Source organism: Muscardinus avellanarius, assembly GCF_963383645.1.
Source record: "Muscardinus avellanarius genome assembly, chromosome: 6".
Classification (NCBI taxonomy): Eukaryota; Metazoa; Chordata; class Mammalia; order Rodentia; family Gliridae; genus Muscardinus; species Muscardinus avellanarius.
Genome location: NC_137791.1, coordinates 89,053,288 through 89,070,932, shown reverse-complemented (window position 1 = coordinate 89,070,932; position 17,645 = coordinate 89,053,288). Strand labels below are relative to the sequence as shown.

The following is a 17,645-nucleotide window of genomic DNA, read 5'->3' as shown; positions in this document are numbered from 1 at the left end:
GAAATATTTTTATAAACATAAATCTGTGGTCACAATTTTTGCAAAGATCCTTTGAAAAGTAAAATGGTTAGTATACAGAATCATTTATCTTTTCTACTTTTACTGGCTCATTGTAATTATACATCAGAGTGAGGTTCAAAATGATACAAACATACATGCACATATCAATTGATGAAATATATAGAATAATTTATGAATGAATATAAGAGCCTGAAAGAAAGTAAGTCTCATACATTTAACATTCATTTTTAACTTATTTATAGTAATAGTGACTAATGAAAATATGGGCTGGGTGTCGTGGTGCTTGCCTATAATCCCAGTAGTTGTTACACTGATTCTGGAAGATTCCAGGTTCAAAGCCAGCCTCAGCAAGTTAGTGAGGCTGTTAGCAACTTAGTGAGATCGTGTTTCAAAAGAAATAAATAACATAGAGTAAGGGGTCTAGCCAGGTGGTAGAAAGCCCCTGAGTTCAATTCCCAGCACTACAAAAAATAATAATCGTATTTGTGAAGTATTTTAACAAAGCAAGTCCCAAATCTCCTTATACATATTAAAATTATTATATGTGAGTTAGTTTGTCCAGCAATGATGGAATTGTTTCATTCATGTGAGAGTCTGTAGTACAAACACTGTGGTAAAACATTTATAAGTAATATCTTTCAGATTGCTTACCCTTTTAATGTGTGATGTTTGTGCTTATTAGAATGAAGAAGGGAGGAAGAAAACACATATTTTGGCCTGAAAATAAAGGACTTCTTCCAGGAATTAAAATAAAAATACTTTTGTTTGCTAACCACCCCCTTTCTTCTTCTTCTTCTTCTTTGCAGGTTTCAGATTTGGGATATTGGTGTTTCTGGTTTTGAGGAGTTTTGATTTTCCCTTTTGAATTTTTTTTTTAAAAGTCTTCAATCTTGGAGTACAGAAGAGATACCAGAAATTCACTTACTTTGTTTCCCGCTTGAAACAACCTTTCTTGAAGAACCCTCGCACCTGAGTCCACAGCCATGTGGCCATCACAGCGACTCATCTTCATGGTGCTCTTAGCACCAGTAGTTCATGGTAAGACCTTTCATCAGATACAGTGCAATGCTGATGTTCTCTTGTTTATTCAGAATAGACCCTTTCTTCAAAAAATTTGCTCTGAGAATTTGAAGATTTTGCTTACCACATAATAATATGAGTAATATAATATATACTTTAAGGTACAATAATTGCTACTTTTCAGTAGGATTGCTTAAAGCTTAGCCTATTGAAATGTTTGTGCAACCAAAGGGCTTAGCATAAACCTGAAAACAAAACAAAACAAAAAATTTCTGCACATTTATGCTTTGCTTTTACTATACTGATGGAAAAAGAAGATGTATTATTAATTATATCCTTGTGAATAATTTTGGCTCACACATTTTTTTACTTATAAAAACAATTTTAATGTAGTAAGCATGAGCATTTTTAAAAAGTGAAAAAAAATCTGCCTTCCCAGAAAAAAAAACAGTCATTTTTGGTAGCATTTATTATTCTGTACATACTATTATAACAAAAAAGGTAAAGTGTAACCACTCATTAAAAGGAATTTATTCCTGTTATATACTTTTCAATGCAGAATCACCCCCCCAAAAAAAAACAACCAACAACAAAATAATGTAAATATATGCTTTTCTTTTTAGAAAAAGATAATCTTACAGCCGGGCGTGGTGGCGCACGCTTGTAATCCCTGCGCTTGGGAGGCTGAGACAGGAGGATCGCACAGGTTCAAAGCCAGCCTCAGCTACTTAGTGAGGCTCTCAGCAACTTAGTGAAACCCTGTTTCCAAATAAAATATATAAAAAAAAATTAGGTCTGGGAGTATAGCCCGGAGATAGAAAGCCTCTGGGTTTCACCCCTAGTACCACCAAAAAAAAAAAAAAAAAGAAAAAGAAAAAGATAAGATAATTTTACAGAACTATGCTAATATACTTATAATGGATTTGTGTAGTCACTTTGTTCATTTAGATTTCTTGGTATTTACAACACAAATACAATAGAAACTATAATAAATATTTAGAAATTGTGTACATGTTTAAATTTTATAAGATATGTAATCATTCAATATGAAATCACAGTCTATATTTGCACTTTAATATTCAATGAATTTCTAGAAACTGGTAAATATAAGTCTGTATATTTCCTTTTGACAATTTAAAGTTATCTGCTAATTATCGCTGTTGTTGCACAATCGATGAAAATGTTATAATAAAGTATTATTTCATACATTGATGGTAATTATAGTAAAGGAAAAGGGACACAGCTGTATTTGCCACTACTTAGGAGGTTTCAGAATAGTGTAGTGTAGCAAGCAGCTGAAATGAATTTTTAGCCTCTTTATCTCACTTTTGGTTTTTAATTGACTAAATGAACCCATTACTGTTCATCAGTTATTCAGTATAAGCCAAATCTGGCTTATAGTCCTAAATTTCTACAGAAACTGCATCCTGCTGCCATTATAAAATATAAAAACTGGATAAAATTACTTCTGTCTCTTTTGAGTGTTTTCTCTAAAGTCTCTTTAATTTAATATATTTAGTTTTAACAAATCTCTATAAGGTAGATGTAATTTTTAACATAAAACATAATCTTACTTATAAAACAACCTTTAAAAATAATGTAAATTTCTCAATAATTTGAAAATTTTTAAAATTCAGATACTGATACAACACTTGTACATTCACAAACGTGGCACACCTAACATTTTGTGATATAGATCCAAAAAACACCTCCATAATGTGATTAAAATTATTTTTATTAAAAAGAAGTAAAACTGCCCTCATGGGATTATCCCAGAAGTAAACAAATAGAACATAAATAGCATATATCATGAACACAATCTACTTTAGTACATGATAAATATTGTTTCCAAATATGTTAATCGCCTTCACCATACTTTCTGTCCCTCCAATTTACTTTTACTTTAAACTATAACAACCAGTAGATACCCGTGAAAGCTGTCTTATTTTATGTTGATACTAAAAAAATAAATAATACACACACTCAATTTATGTTCAAAAGCACTCTAAAATTACCCTTGTTAGAGGAAGGTCGATTAAAAATAACAAAAGTAGACATTGTAAGCAAGTTTATCTTTGTGGAGCTTAAATTTCTGGCCATTCAAACTGACATTTCCTATGTATTCAATGGGTCCCAACCCTGGGCCTTGGTTTGGGAGCCTGTAAGCTCAGTCTATCCTGCTATTTCCCTCTACCATATGCACATACAGAGTATCACCTGGTAACTTTGAGAAGTATTTAAATACCTGAAAGACTTCAAATATATTAATAGAATAATCAAAGAATGACCTGTTACAGATATTACTTTGAGCTAATAACCAAAAAAAAATCCTTTTTGTTTTATTTGGACTTGTTCGTATTATCGTGATTTTTGAGCTGTAACAAACTATAAGGAAATTTTCTATTTGCAAGCTTTATCCTCATTATCTTCCATGATATTTTAAACCATTGCACCAGAGAAAATGCAGTTTGGTTTTCTACCTTCTATAGAAAGTGTTCTCCTTAGCCTCTGTGATGCCACAATTGTCTTGTAATAAAGGGCTCTATGAACAGATTTTGGAAACCAACTTGCTTAAAATCCAAGGAGCATATTTAGAGCCCATCAATATTGGCTTAAAAAAATACTGCATGACTTGAAACCTCAGATGACTGAGTTAAAATGCACATCAAATTTATACAGGTGCTTTCATTTCCAAAATATCCTTTCATGGTATTTCCATGTTACTGTTGAGATAATTACCTTTATTCCCTCTCCTGACCTGGGAATTAATTTATCTAAATAGTGACTTGAATGGCTCTCTCTCTCTCTCTCAAAAGCTTCACTAAGAGTCACTATTGATTTTTATGGCCATAAACTTTAGATGCATTGGTTCAGATAATCCTTACAATAAACACATGGGCTTATTATGACGATTTGTTCTTATCATCATCATTTTACAGATAAAAATATTGAGATACTGAGTAGAAAAGCTACTTGATTGAGGTAATACAGCTATTGAGTGACAGTGAGAGAAATTCAAATCAAGGAGGTGGCTACTTGATTTCTTTTCTTTCCTTTAGTAGACAGCCAATCATAATCAATGGCATCCTTCTTTATGCAGTCTAATTTAGAGCAGGTGAGGGAGAAACACTGGTAATCTGCCTCTTCCATGTTCTTCTGGAAAATGGACTGGATTTTGAAGTCTGACAGATCTGAGATAACACTCCAACTGTGCCACCTCTAGCTCTGATACCCTGTTCCTCAATAAACTAGATAATTTATATAATTTGCCATTTGAAAGCTTAGCCAGAGAACTATGTTTGATGCTAAGGATATTGTAATGCACAGAAAACTTACATTTCTTCCCTTTGGAGCTTATGGTACCTGAAATATTTCTGTCTATTTTTTATCTGTAAAATGAAAATTCTTGCAGGGTTATTTTAAGCAATGGATGGAATAATGTATGTGTAACTTCTAACATAGAAGCTGGTATTCAATAAATCTTCCAGACTTTTTTGTATCCTGTTTTTCTCCTGAAATAAAGCTATATTTCTGAGCACTAGGTGAGCAAAATGCAAAATTATCCTTAATCTTAGTCTGAGGCTTCACAAAAAATCATCCCCAGTGTTTAAATTTTACCTGAAATGTATAAATGATAATATTTTTTAAATTAATATCAATATTATTAACATCTGAACAAAACTGTTACCAACATATAGTGATACTTAAATCACTCTTTAACTGGTAGCATACAATTATTAAGTAATGTTTTTTGGCATGGCCTCTACATGGATAAAATTGGAAACTAAGCTAAAGACCTAATTCTGATAATGTTCGTGTTAGCTGAATAATCCCCATATCACCCTGGCAAATCTGGCTAATGATATACATAGGAAAATAAAAATAATCATTACATCAACATAACTTACATATACAACTTTTTAAATTAGGAAATGTCTCTGGTTCTATGTTTATCTGTTCATATTCTATGTCTTTGTGTATTTCTGTATTTCTCTTTTTCTGTTTTCCATGACTGTGTACCCTTCCTATACAGCCATAAAACCCTTGTCTGTAGTACAATGAGAACTGTCAGAGTAAGGAGAATCACCTAAGACAATGGCAAGTTCTTTGCTTACACTACTGCAGTTTTGCATGATGACAATGTGCTCTCTTTTATCATTTTATTGCTCTGGTTGGGTGCATGGGGAAATGAAGAAAATTGGAAAACGTTAATCAAGTGGTAATGTGGGTTCCTGGGGTTCATTGTGATTGGCAGTGAAGTAATATCAAGGTGCAGTGTGGGGCTTCAGCTAGGAAAGCTGTTCAAAAATGTATCTTCACCCAAACCCCAGAGGTTTGGGAGTTCAGAGGTGACTGTGGTGCTCAGATATTTTAACTACATCTCAGCCTTAATTAAGCTTCATTTATAAATTGAGTTGCAGCTGAGAAGGTAGAAAATGAGGTCACTGGCACTTTCTCAGAGTCAGAGGGAAAATTTTTTCCATAGCCTCTTCACAGAAAAATATACGCTTAAAAAATTCTTCTAAGCCAGGCATGATGTCAAACATCTGTAATCCCAGTACTTGGGAGGTTAAGACAGGAGTATCTTAGCTTCAATGCCATTTTACCAAGACACTTTCAAAGTAAAAAATAAAATATGATGAGGGTGTCACTCAGAGTTAGAATGCCCCTAAATCCTTAAGTTCAAACTCTAATAGTGCATGCGCGCGCGCGCGCACACACACACCCCCATATATATATGTGTGTGTGTATATATATGTATATATGTATATATACACATATATATTTAGCAATTATATATATTAATATATACACACTTTTTTCTTCATTTATATTATAGAGTTGATTCAAGTATGTAGACTTGCATCTCTCTCTCTCTCTCTCTATATATATATATATATATGTATATATATATGTGTATATATATATATATATATATATATATATATATGAGATTTTTTGGCGAATCCTTTTGTTGTGTTCAGGAAGTTATTTATAATGAAAAGTTTTTAGGATGGGCAAAACAATGATCAAATGCATATGCATTAAGTATTTACCTATTTTTATATCATTCTCTTTTCATTATTAACCTTTTTATGATTCATTTGAATCATACTTTATAGTTTTAACATTATTTTATGTGTCAGTGATTTCTTTAAAATCTGTATATTTTTAAATTGCCAACAAGTTCAGGATTACATTTTTACTACATAGTATTATATTATATACTTCTTTCTGTGGAGAAATATTAATTGTGAAAAAGTCTGTCTGACTTAAAAAGCTCTGCTTAGCTCTGTTATTTTTAGAAATTAATCATCCTTGAGATATTTAAAATGTTTGCCAGCCCAGGTAATTTGTAATATCTGCAGAAATACACCAATTTTCAGTCAGATACATTATATATCTGTATTATCCCTATGTCATGGTAATTATATATGAGATTGCTGTTAATACATTCAACACCATCCACACTTGTAATTTTATACTGAATTTTAAAATATAAGTTAATGTATCCTCTTTTATATCACAATGTAAACTGTAAATATAAAAGTTGATAGAAATACTTTGTAAGAATTTGTTTTAAAGCCTTCAACATATCTAGTATGCAGGTAACTGGAAAAATTATTTGGCTTTTGTATTTACAAAGATATTATATGTGATTTTGATAGTAATATTCTACGAGAAACAAATATACATGTTAAGTAATTTTCTTATATTCAAATTGTATTTACTGTGATGATTTGAGGGGTTGGAATATATCACACTTTTTATATTTCAAGACCTGGGGTGAATTGTGACTGCAATAGGGTAGTTGTGCCTTTAATGTTGCTTTAATTTTAAAATATTTAAATATATAATTTCTCTATTTACTTCAGTACTATTTACTTTCATTCTTAATATAAAAATGATGATTTCATATAAGGAGCCATAAGACATTTTAAGTACATTTATTTTTTTCGTTCTGATTGGCAAATGGTTCCTTACTAGCAAATCAAAAAATTGTCATACAATAATAAACTATATCACTGGTTTGTCATGCTGATAAGAAATGATATTATTATTATCTGTTTTAGTTTAACAGTTTATAATGATGCATTATTGAAAATAGGTTAATTTATTCCACTTTTTCATATTTTTAATTAATAAGCTAGGGTTAAATTTTAAAGTATACTAAAATTATAACTTTGAGGCTTCTTGAATGTGTATAATTTTATATTTTTCATATTTTCAAAGTCAGTATAAGTATAGAAATTTTTTCTTCATATTATAAAACCCAATCAAATATGAAGGATTTGATAAAAATAACTTAATCTAGTTCAGGACTTGCAAGAGAAACATAGTAACTACACTTTGAAGGTAATGGATACAGGTATTTATAAGAAAACAGGCAAGCACAAGGGCATTTGATCATCTTTTTGTTTGTATTTTACCTGCGTATTTTGTACTTTACATTGATTTTCATTACCTGAGGCCAAAATTATAGATTATTAGTAAAGTACAAGAACATAGGTATTTCCTCTTGAGTCACTTCTAATGCAGCCTACTTTATTGCCAAAGTAATTCTCCTCATGCAAATATAAATCAGAAAACAAAAACCTACTTGTCTCATGATCCAATTATAAGATTTGTTAGATTTTTATTGTAGTCATGTATAAATTCACGTATTATTTACAATTAGAATATTAGGTATAATAACGCCGGGCGTGGTGGCGCACGCTTGTAATCCCCGAGCTTGGGAGGCAGAGACAGGAGGATCGCGCAGGTTCGAAGCCAGCCGCGCGCGCTGGTTTAGGAGACCCTGTTTCCAAAATGAAAATGTAAAAAATAGGTCTGGGAGTGTAGCCCGGTAGAAGGTAGAAGGGCTTCCAGGAACCCCAGTACCACCAAAAAAAAAAAAAAAAAAAAAAAAAAGAATATTAGGTATAATATGTATACTTTTCATTTTTTAATATATGCTTTTTATTGAACATGTTTAAGAGTCACCTTTACATTATTACAAACACTTTACAAATAAAAAAATTTGTTTTTGTTAACAAAAGGAAACATTTTCTGGATTATTATTGTACACTTAAAACAAAAATAATATATAAATATGAAGGTCATTCTTCAAGTATAATAACAGAATACTCATGGAATCACTTCAATAACTTCTTTCTTAGTGGTGCTGGGGATCAAACCTAGGGCCTTGTGCATACCATTCATTTTAAATTAACATTGTATCATATAAAGGTACCATGTTTTATCTAATTATAATTTGATGGATTAACATTGATACATAGCTCTTTTACCACTATAGAAAAGCGATTATCTCTTTATCCATAGATACATTTAAAAAAATTAAAGCAATTATTCTTTAACAAATTAATGAATATCTTAAATGTGTAGTAATAAATATAAAAAACAACTTTTCTTTTATCATTTCAATCTGTGTCAAACAACTTTTCAAGTTATGACTACTATAACAAGGAACAAAACATAAATAAGTGTATATATTTATTATTATTGATTATTATTATTATTATTATTATTATTAGTGGTGGTATAATAATATATCCAGAAAAAACAGGAAACACAAATTATTTTAGACTTAATGAAAGTCCTTTGAGTTAACATGCATGATTACCACATGAACGTATATGATTTTAGTCAAAATGGCTAAGAAATCTATGTGTGACTCAAGAAATATAACAAAAATGTAAGGAACTTAGGAAATATCATAACAGAAAGTATAAGGAACCAACGTGGTTGGGCATATCTGTAACCCTAATACGTAGGAGACTTAGATTGGAGGAGAGCAGGTTTCAGGTAGCCTCAACAACTTAAAGAGACTCTGTTTTAAATAAAAAATCAACAGGGCTCAGAATGTGGCTCAGAGCAAAATGCTCCTGGGTTCCATCCTCAATTCCAGAGGGAAAAGAAAGTTAAGAAACTAAGAGGGGAAAACTCTTTAACTTTGCTGGCAACTATAAAAAGAAAATATACAGTTTATCATGTACATGAAAAGACTTTCATATGCATGAAAAGACTGAATATGATAAAATTATCAAATATTTCCAAATTAGTCTTTATTGAGTTTTGTACCATTCAAGCAAAATTCCATTTATATCTGGAAACTCAACAAAATCATATATATATATATATATATATATATATATATATATATATGATTTTTATTAGAAAAATTAATACAGAATGAAGGTAATTGGAAGGTAATTGCCTAACTGAACATAAATTACAGTGTGTATTTTTTTTTTTTACTTGTAAAGTGATAGGAAGTTGGGTTTGGTGGTGCAGAACTTGGGAGACTGAGACAGGAGGATTGCAGGTTCATGGGCAGCTTCTTCAGGAACTTAATGAGACCCTCTGCAACTTAGTGAGAGCCTGTTCCAAAATAGGACTGGGAATGTGGCTCAGAGGTAGAATGCTCCTGGTTTCACTCCCCAGTACATAAGTAAATAATAGGATCACCTTCTCAGTAAAGCAAATGTGTAGAAATAATCAAGTAAGGTCCAAATGAATTGTTCTATGTATGCTTTTAACTATATGTTATATAACTTCTGAAAGAAGTTGTCTTTGAGCTAGCTACCTTTTCTCCATTTCTTCACAGTATGCTTGACAGGTAAATAGACAGTGTTCAAGGTAGACTTCAGTGTAGTGGCTTGAGACTTCCAATGTCGTCTTCAGGATCATCACCACTGCAGTCCATAGGAAGGGTGAAAGAGTGCTGTGGATGTTCTAATGGAAAGTTTGTGTGAATATGCTTAGATGTCATACATGCTCACAACTCTGAGTGAAACTGAGAAAATGTGATTCTTTCATGATAGAGGAAGAAATTATTAATTTGTGAAATATGACATTAGTATAAACAAACAAACAGATGAATCTAGTGCAATAATAGCTTTTTAAAAAGATGTATCATGGCCAGGCATGGTGGTGCATGCTTGTAATCCCCACGCTTGGGAGGCAGAGACAGGAGGATCGCGCCAGCCACACTGGCTTAAGAGACTCTGTTTCCAAATAAAAATATAAAAAATAGGTCTGGGAGTATAGCCTAGAGGTAGAAGGGCTTCCAGGAACCACAGTACCACACACACACACCAAAAAAATGTATCATAGAGGTGCTTATTGTACAAGTTTGTTGAGGTATATTTCACATATCATAAAACTTAAGCATTTTAAGTGTAGAATTTAATTGACTTAGATTTATGCAGAATTATGCAACCAGTACCACAATCAACACAAGAAAGTTATCAGTACTGCAAAAGAAACCTCATACCTATTGAAATCATAACGTGTCCCCCTCTCCTCCGCGGCCTCTAGCCATCAGTAGTCAACTTTCTGTCTCCATAGATTTGTTTATTCTCGTCATTATATATATGTGAAAATATATAATATGTGGTCTTTTACAATTGTCTTCTATCCCTTCCCATAATGTTTTTAAAAAGTTATTCATGTCTTTGCATGTATCAGTATTTTATTATTACAAGTTGATATTAAACTGTGAATGTTATCCATAATATTATTATAGAAAATTATTCCTTTTTGTGAATTACCAGATTTTATTTATTAACTGATGTTAATTTAGATTATTTCTCCTCTGGATATTATGAATAATACCTATGAGAAAATTCATGTAGAAGTTTTTTGGCTTGTTGCGTAACTTTTGGATACTCACATAGGGGTACAAATACTAAGTCATGCGATAACTCATGTTTTGCATTTTGAAGCACTGCTAAACTGTTTTCTAAAGTAAGAAAACAGTTTCCAAACTCTCTGAGGTTTTCCACATCTCCACATCCTCCCCAACATTTGTTATCATATCTTCATTACGTTATTCATTACGTGGATATAAAGTAATAGCTCATTGTGGTTTTGATTTGTATTTTGCCTCCTGTATGTGAATTTGAGCTTCTTTTCATGTGCTTATTTGCTATTTAGATGACTTACTTGGTTAAATAATATTGAATGCTTTTTTGATAAGTTTTTTGTGTTATTTTGTTTTGTACTAGAAATTGAACCCAGGGCTATCTACCCCTGAGTGACACCTGCAGTCCTGTTTTATTTATTTATTTATTTTTAGTTTGATACAGGGTCTCTCTAATTTGTTGAGGGCTTCACTAAATTGTTGAGGCTGGCTTCAAACCTGCCATTCCCCTGTTTCAGCCTCCCAAGTACTGAGATTATAGGCATGTGCCATCATGCCAGGCTGCTTTCTTGATTTTTTTAAATCGGATTATTTGTACTTTTTAATCACAGGATTTTGTGCATTCTTTATACAAATATACTTTTTAGAAAATATTAGAAGACATTATTGTTAGAAGACTTTTAGACCAAATAGATCTTTATGGTGTATTTCCCAAGAGAGAATTTTCATCAGCATTAACCCTCTTCAGTCTCACCTGTTTCATTTTATTTTGAATCAAATAACATCTGTCTATCCCTCTTCACCCTACTTGCCCTTTTATTTACATATTTAATTTTGAAAGTACTGAATTAATTCATGTTTTATTATAATGAAAAAATCTAGTAATTGCCAGTTATCAAGTTTTTATTATGATTGGAAACTTGTATTAAGGTGAATTATACACAAAGTAGCTAGGCAATTAATTGGGTTCTACTATTAATTTCAAGTTCCTCTTCTCTAAGAAAATGATGAAGATTACACCTTAACCATGATGACCCAAGAGTTTCAGCTTTTGTGCAGTCTGAATTCTTCTACTTACAGATTTTGTGAATTCTCTTATTTCTACTCAAGTCATTGCATTTTCAAGTTGTCAGTTATAGATATTGAATCACCAATTTTATTTTCATCAAGTGTTTCTCTAATGCATCCTGCAAACTACTGGTCACCTCTTTTAGTTTATGCCAACAATGTTATATGATTCTATAGCTCTAGGTCCATTACAGTCAAATATTGAAGCAGGGCGGCAGTGCACGCCTATAATCCCAGTACTTGGAAGGCTGAGATAGGAAGATCACAGGTTCACAGCCAGTGTCAGCAACCTCCTAAGGCCCTTCAAAACTTAGTGAGACCCTGTTTCAAAATAAAAAATAGGCCTGGGGATATAGCTCAGAGGTAGAATGACTCTGTTCAACTACCAGTACCACACACTCACAAAAATTTGCATATTGTATATCGGTGTCCTCTGAACTTGACATGTTTATGAGTAGAAGCAAAGAACTCAGCAGAGAATATAAGGTTTTTGTTGCTAGGATTCCAGGAAATTTCAATCTTTGCCAATTGGGCTTAGCTAGTATGAAAATATTACTATCTGTCACTCGATATGGTAGCACACACTTGTAATCCCAGTACTTGGGAGGCTGAGATAGGAAGATTGCAGGTTTGAGCCCAGCCTCAGCAACTCAGTGTGACTCCACTTCAAACTAAGACATAAAAAAGGCTCAGAGGTAGCATGTCCTTTGGTTCAATTGTCAATGCCAGTATATATATATATATATATATATATATATATATATATATGTATGTATTTATGTGTATATTTATTTTCTTGTCAAACAATGTATATATTCCTTCCCAGTGTATATTAATAGTATTATATACATTGTTTGGGAAGAAAGGATTAGGAGAGAAATAAAGTAAATAAGTGATTATAAATAATTATAAATATTGACCCTGAACAGCCCCTATAGATGCAAAGAACAATGGAACAGAATATCAACATATTTAGAAAGTGTTGCTTATATGAAGCCCAGAAACTAAACTTATAATACTGCCTAATCTAATTTATTTAAATTTTTACTTGTAAGGTCCTATTGAATGAAACAGATTGTTAGCCTTAGAGTCTAAGTCCAATTCCAATTTTGTTCCTTTCAAGAAATATCAATTTAACCAATTTAAATCACAGTAGCTTTATTTGCTGAAGAGATAGCTAATTCAACTTTGTTATAGTTTGAGGATTGAATAAAACGAGGGTATAGAAAAGCCTTAACACAAAACCTCTTGCATTTAATCCTAGAAGAATGTGGTCATTAAAACATACCTTTAGGAATTAGAACTATAAAACTAATGACCTGGATAGTAAGCAAAATTTAAAATACAATACCATCTTGGGGTCACTTACTTTCTGCAGTATTTTTCAAAGGCTGCATTGTATATCCTTAATCCCTGAATGTGACAGTGTCTCCAATTATGAGTCTACACATTTGTATACACATTCATTCCATCATTATATTCAGGACTCACCCACTGGACTGTAACTAAGTCTTTAATGAGTTACTAATGAACATCTTAAGCTTAGATCAGCATTCAAAAAAAAGCTAACGGGTGTTGAAAAGCTATTCAGATTGCAAGTCTGTCAGTTTTAATTAGATTGTAAGCCCAATAAAATTCCCTGTCTTCGCTCTTTCCTCCAAGTTGGTAGAAATTGAACAATGAGTGACACATATACTCCCATTTTGATATCATTGGTCTTTCAGGATGTTAAAAGAAGTAAATTCAATGAGCAAAATTAGAGGAAGCATTGTTTTAATTAAGTACAAAGATAAAAATAATGTTCAAAATTAAAATAGCATTTTAAAAGATATCTTTCCTTTTCATGGACTCAGATGACTTTTACAACAGATTGATTTTTGTTATTGCATTAGAGAATAGCAGATGACATGAAGAGGAAAGATCCAAATATGATTAGATCATGTAGGTGGAAAGAAAAACCCCTCCATATTTATAAATATAACAAATAGTCTGCTTTCACACATTACTAACTCTCTGCAAGCTGTCAGAGATACCAGAAAAGTTGTCATCATAAACTCCCCCTGAATTAGATCAGGGCTGTTCTTTATTGAAGTTCTCCTTAAAAATCAACTAATTCAATAGTAATTTTCCAGTGATAAGTTTCTCCTTCTTTTCTCCCCTTTTGATAGTAAAGGTGGTAAAGCCATGCTAACCTTAAGGGCACATGATTTAGTAATGAAGGCAAATAGTACAAACATTTAAAGCAACAGGTTGACAGGGTACTCTCCCTCCAGGGACCTCTACACAATAGATTAACAGAAGCCTCTAGATTAGTCACAATAGGATAGCTGTGATAGCCCAGCTATATTCTGTGTTCAGTCTGTTGTTAGCAGGCTTATTTTGTGCCTCTGAAGACAGGTAAAAAACCATCATGTTGATTTTTAAAAGTAGATGTCCAAGTCGGGCGTGGCGGCGCACACTTGTAATCCCCACTCTTGGGAGGCAGAGACAGAGGATCGCGCAGGTTCGAAGCCAGACTTGCTGGCTTAAGAGACACTGTTTCTAAATAAAAATGTAAAATAGGTCTGGGAGTGTAGCCTGGAGGTAGAAGGGTTTCCAGGAATGCCAGTGCCACCTAAATAAATAAATAAATAAATAAATAAATAAATAAATAAATAAATGTATGTCCAATAATAAACACACTATGTCACCAATATAACATAATTGATCATTTTGATATTTGATCCTGTGAACATGGCTGCTGTGTGTTTAACCAGCACATAGGCATTCATTATGTCTCTGTGCTGAGAAAGGGGTTGAGAAGCAAGTGTTGGAAATCTCTTAGTATCGTTTTTAAAAATAGAAAAAAAAATGTTCTAATTCTTCTCAGCTCTCTTCAGAGATACCAGTTATGATTAACTTAGGATAAAGAGACAGAACTCACTAATGTGACAAGTCCCTGTCAAAATATGTATCATTTTTGCTCATCTTGCCCACACACCAAGTATGACTGACAGTGTGACTGAGGAAAAGTGTCCCATTATTGTAGTCATTAAGGTTTTTAAAGAAAAAAATTACAGCATTCTGAAATCACAGCTTCCATAACATTAACACATTAGAATTCCTAAAGAGGGAACCAGAGGAAAGAAAAGTCAGTGTTACGCAAAGAGGAAATTCCAAAGCTATGTTTTTGTTACCATGAACTTGAATCTGTTTGTGTAATGTTTGCAAAGAAGCACGTGTTTTCATTTAGAAAAAGATAAAATTACAACTAGTTGTCATTCCTCTGATGAGTAAGATATATAATATGTACTTTTCTTAAATTGAATGATAATAAATCAGTCTTTTGGTCAAAAGCCAAATTTCTGAAAAGTTATTTCATTAATAGAAACTGTCTGCTTACTAATTTTTGCAAGTGTTAGAGAAATTTACATCACAACATTACAATTTAGGCCCCCATGACAATGAGTAAATCACAAATTTCTCCTCTATTTATAGAATAGCTTAAATGTTAGATTTGGAAGCTCTTTTAAAAGCTCTTTCACAGTTGATTATTTTGCTCTTTAACCCTACTAATTTTTACTTCAGCTTATTGACAATCTAGAATTTGCCTTTTCTGCTATTCTCAGTGTGTCTTGCAAAGTTTGCATCTTGTGTGTTCACTCTTTTGGCAAAAGTTTGTTTTACTTATTTGTTCTATTTTACTGTAGCAAACTATGTTGTGGAGAAAAGTAAGGAAGCTAATCTGAAGGGCAAATTGATCACTGGTGTGGGACATACTAACATTTGGTGAAACAATTCAGTCTAGAAAAGGAGTCTGTTGAGTTAAATTAAATAACATCTATGTATTCCATAAACCTTGCTTCCTCATACACAGGAGGACAGTTTGTCACTATTGAACTATTTTCTTATAAGACCTGAAATTGAAACAGATTTTTCTCTCTGTATTAGAGTGTCCATGTTGTAATTTCCACCTAGTAGCATCCTCTCTCAGGTGCTTGGATGGGAACTTGTGTTACCATTGTTAGAAATTACCTCTCAGCCTGTAAAGAAATATGCAACAGTCATACACACCTTAGGGAGAACTCAGGAAAGACAAAACTTTTATGTGGTCAAAATGAAGGTGCTGGAAGAACATACAGCATTTCAGTTATGCATAAGGAAGCAAAATTAGAAAATGTCCCTTTACTTACAAAAAAGAAAATGAAAGCAATAGTCTCTCCTTTCCTTGTATATGTGTTGCATTGCAGTTGGATGATAAATCATCTGCTCTTATAACTATCTCAATATATTTTCCAGCATTAATATAGCAATTTCTAGTTAGTTGAACGGTTTTGTTCACAGTTGCTTAGTGAAAAATGCTAACAATCCAGAGAGTCATAAGCAATCTGAAGATGAAGAAAACTGCACTCAAAACTTTCAGTCTGTGATGCAGTGATACTTTTCAAATAGTTGTTTGGAGTTAAATTAAAATAAAAATATCCTAAGCATCCCTTAGGAGCTTCTTCCATAGATATTTTTTATAACCTTACAGAGTACTCACCATATTAGGTAGACCCATGATGTGCACTCGAAATGAATCAACATAAATAGCATATTGAGATGGAGCTAGATTATAATAAAGGAAATAAAATTAAAATTTTGGAAAAATCTTCATTTAGGGAATAAAGTAATATTGATTTTCTTAAATTCTGAAATAGAAATACAAGACTTTAGGCAAATTTTAGTACAAAGTAGAGAGGAAATACTGTGAATTTTGATGGTGTGCTATATATATTCAATATATTTATATATGTTCAATATATTTTGAGCAATTTAATAAAATTATGATGAAGAATGCTAGTAGAAAGCAGAGAGGTTTGGAAAGCAATAGGGGAAAGAATGTCCTGCTAAGAATGATAATTTGAACAGAGTGAAGCAGGTATGTATGAAAAGATAGATACTATATATCCAAAAAATAACAGTGAGAGGAGATGTTGAATATGTAGGTCACGGTCATAGCTATATTAGCATTCATTTTAAACTATCTATGTCTTATAATTAGCTAACTAATAAAAGACATGGTAGTTGGGTGCAGTGGAACATGCCTATAATCTCTGCTCGTCACGATCACAAGTTCTACACTGCTTGAGCAACTTAGGAAAACTCTTATCCCAAAATTTGAAAAAGGCTGAGGATGTATCTCAGTGGCAGAATTCCCCTGTGTCGAATCCCTAGTACTTAAACAAAAGAAAGTAAACTATAGTACTTTCCTAGCTTGGCATAGTAATCTCAGTATTTGGAAGGCAAGTCAGGAGGATTACAATTTCAAAATCAGCCTGGGCAATTTATGGAAATATGTTTTAAAATTAATAAATAAAGGGCTGGCATGCAGCTCAGTGGTAGAGTATCTGCAGAAACTAAAAAAGAAATATTCTTCATTGATGAAAGTTAAATTACTTGTAACTGATTGGATTACATAGCTACTCATCTAAAGAGAAGAAAAAAAACAGAAGCAACTGAAGTTGTTTAGAAACAATGCTTATTTATTTTTTAATCATTTAGAAATCATCCTTGATCTCTGAAAGTATATACCATTGAATTCTGACATTTTTGGTGTTTATTTCAATTCTATATTCCACAGATAATATGAACATCCTGGTACTATACCAAAGCCACTTCACGGCTTTTAAGGACTTGCTAAACATGTAAACTGTAAAAAGATCTCAATAAAAAGTGATTGTGTGGAAGATATAGTTATAGAGGTAACCCATATTACTTATAATGAGTACTGGATATTAGCTATAATTAAAACAATTAAACTTTAAAAATAGCACATCCCCCATTTTATTCAAATGAAGTCTTAATCAGATATGTAATTTTTATAAGATAATGAAGTTTCTTTTTTTGTGAAGACGTCTACAAAGAAAGA

At 32.2% G+C, this 17,645-nt stretch overlaps 1 protein-coding gene across 31 annotated transcripts in view; it reads left to right on the top strand.

Moving 5' to 3' along the window:
* Window positions 1–1,004: 1,004 nt before the first annotated feature.
* The window catches only part of ADGRL3 (adhesion G protein-coupled receptor L3), a gene marked incomplete at both ends in the record, with an annotated part of 570,571 nt that continues 553,930 nt past the window's right edge, over window positions 1,005–17,645 (top strand). For all 31 annotated transcript variants that reach the window (XM_080697690.1, XM_080697685.1, XM_080697686.1 and 28 more), the window contains one exon: window positions 1,005–1,059. In XM_080697690.1, the coding sequence (XP_080553816.1) occupies window positions 1,005–1,059 (55 nt within the window). The remainder of the gene's footprint in view (window positions 1,060–17,645) is intronic.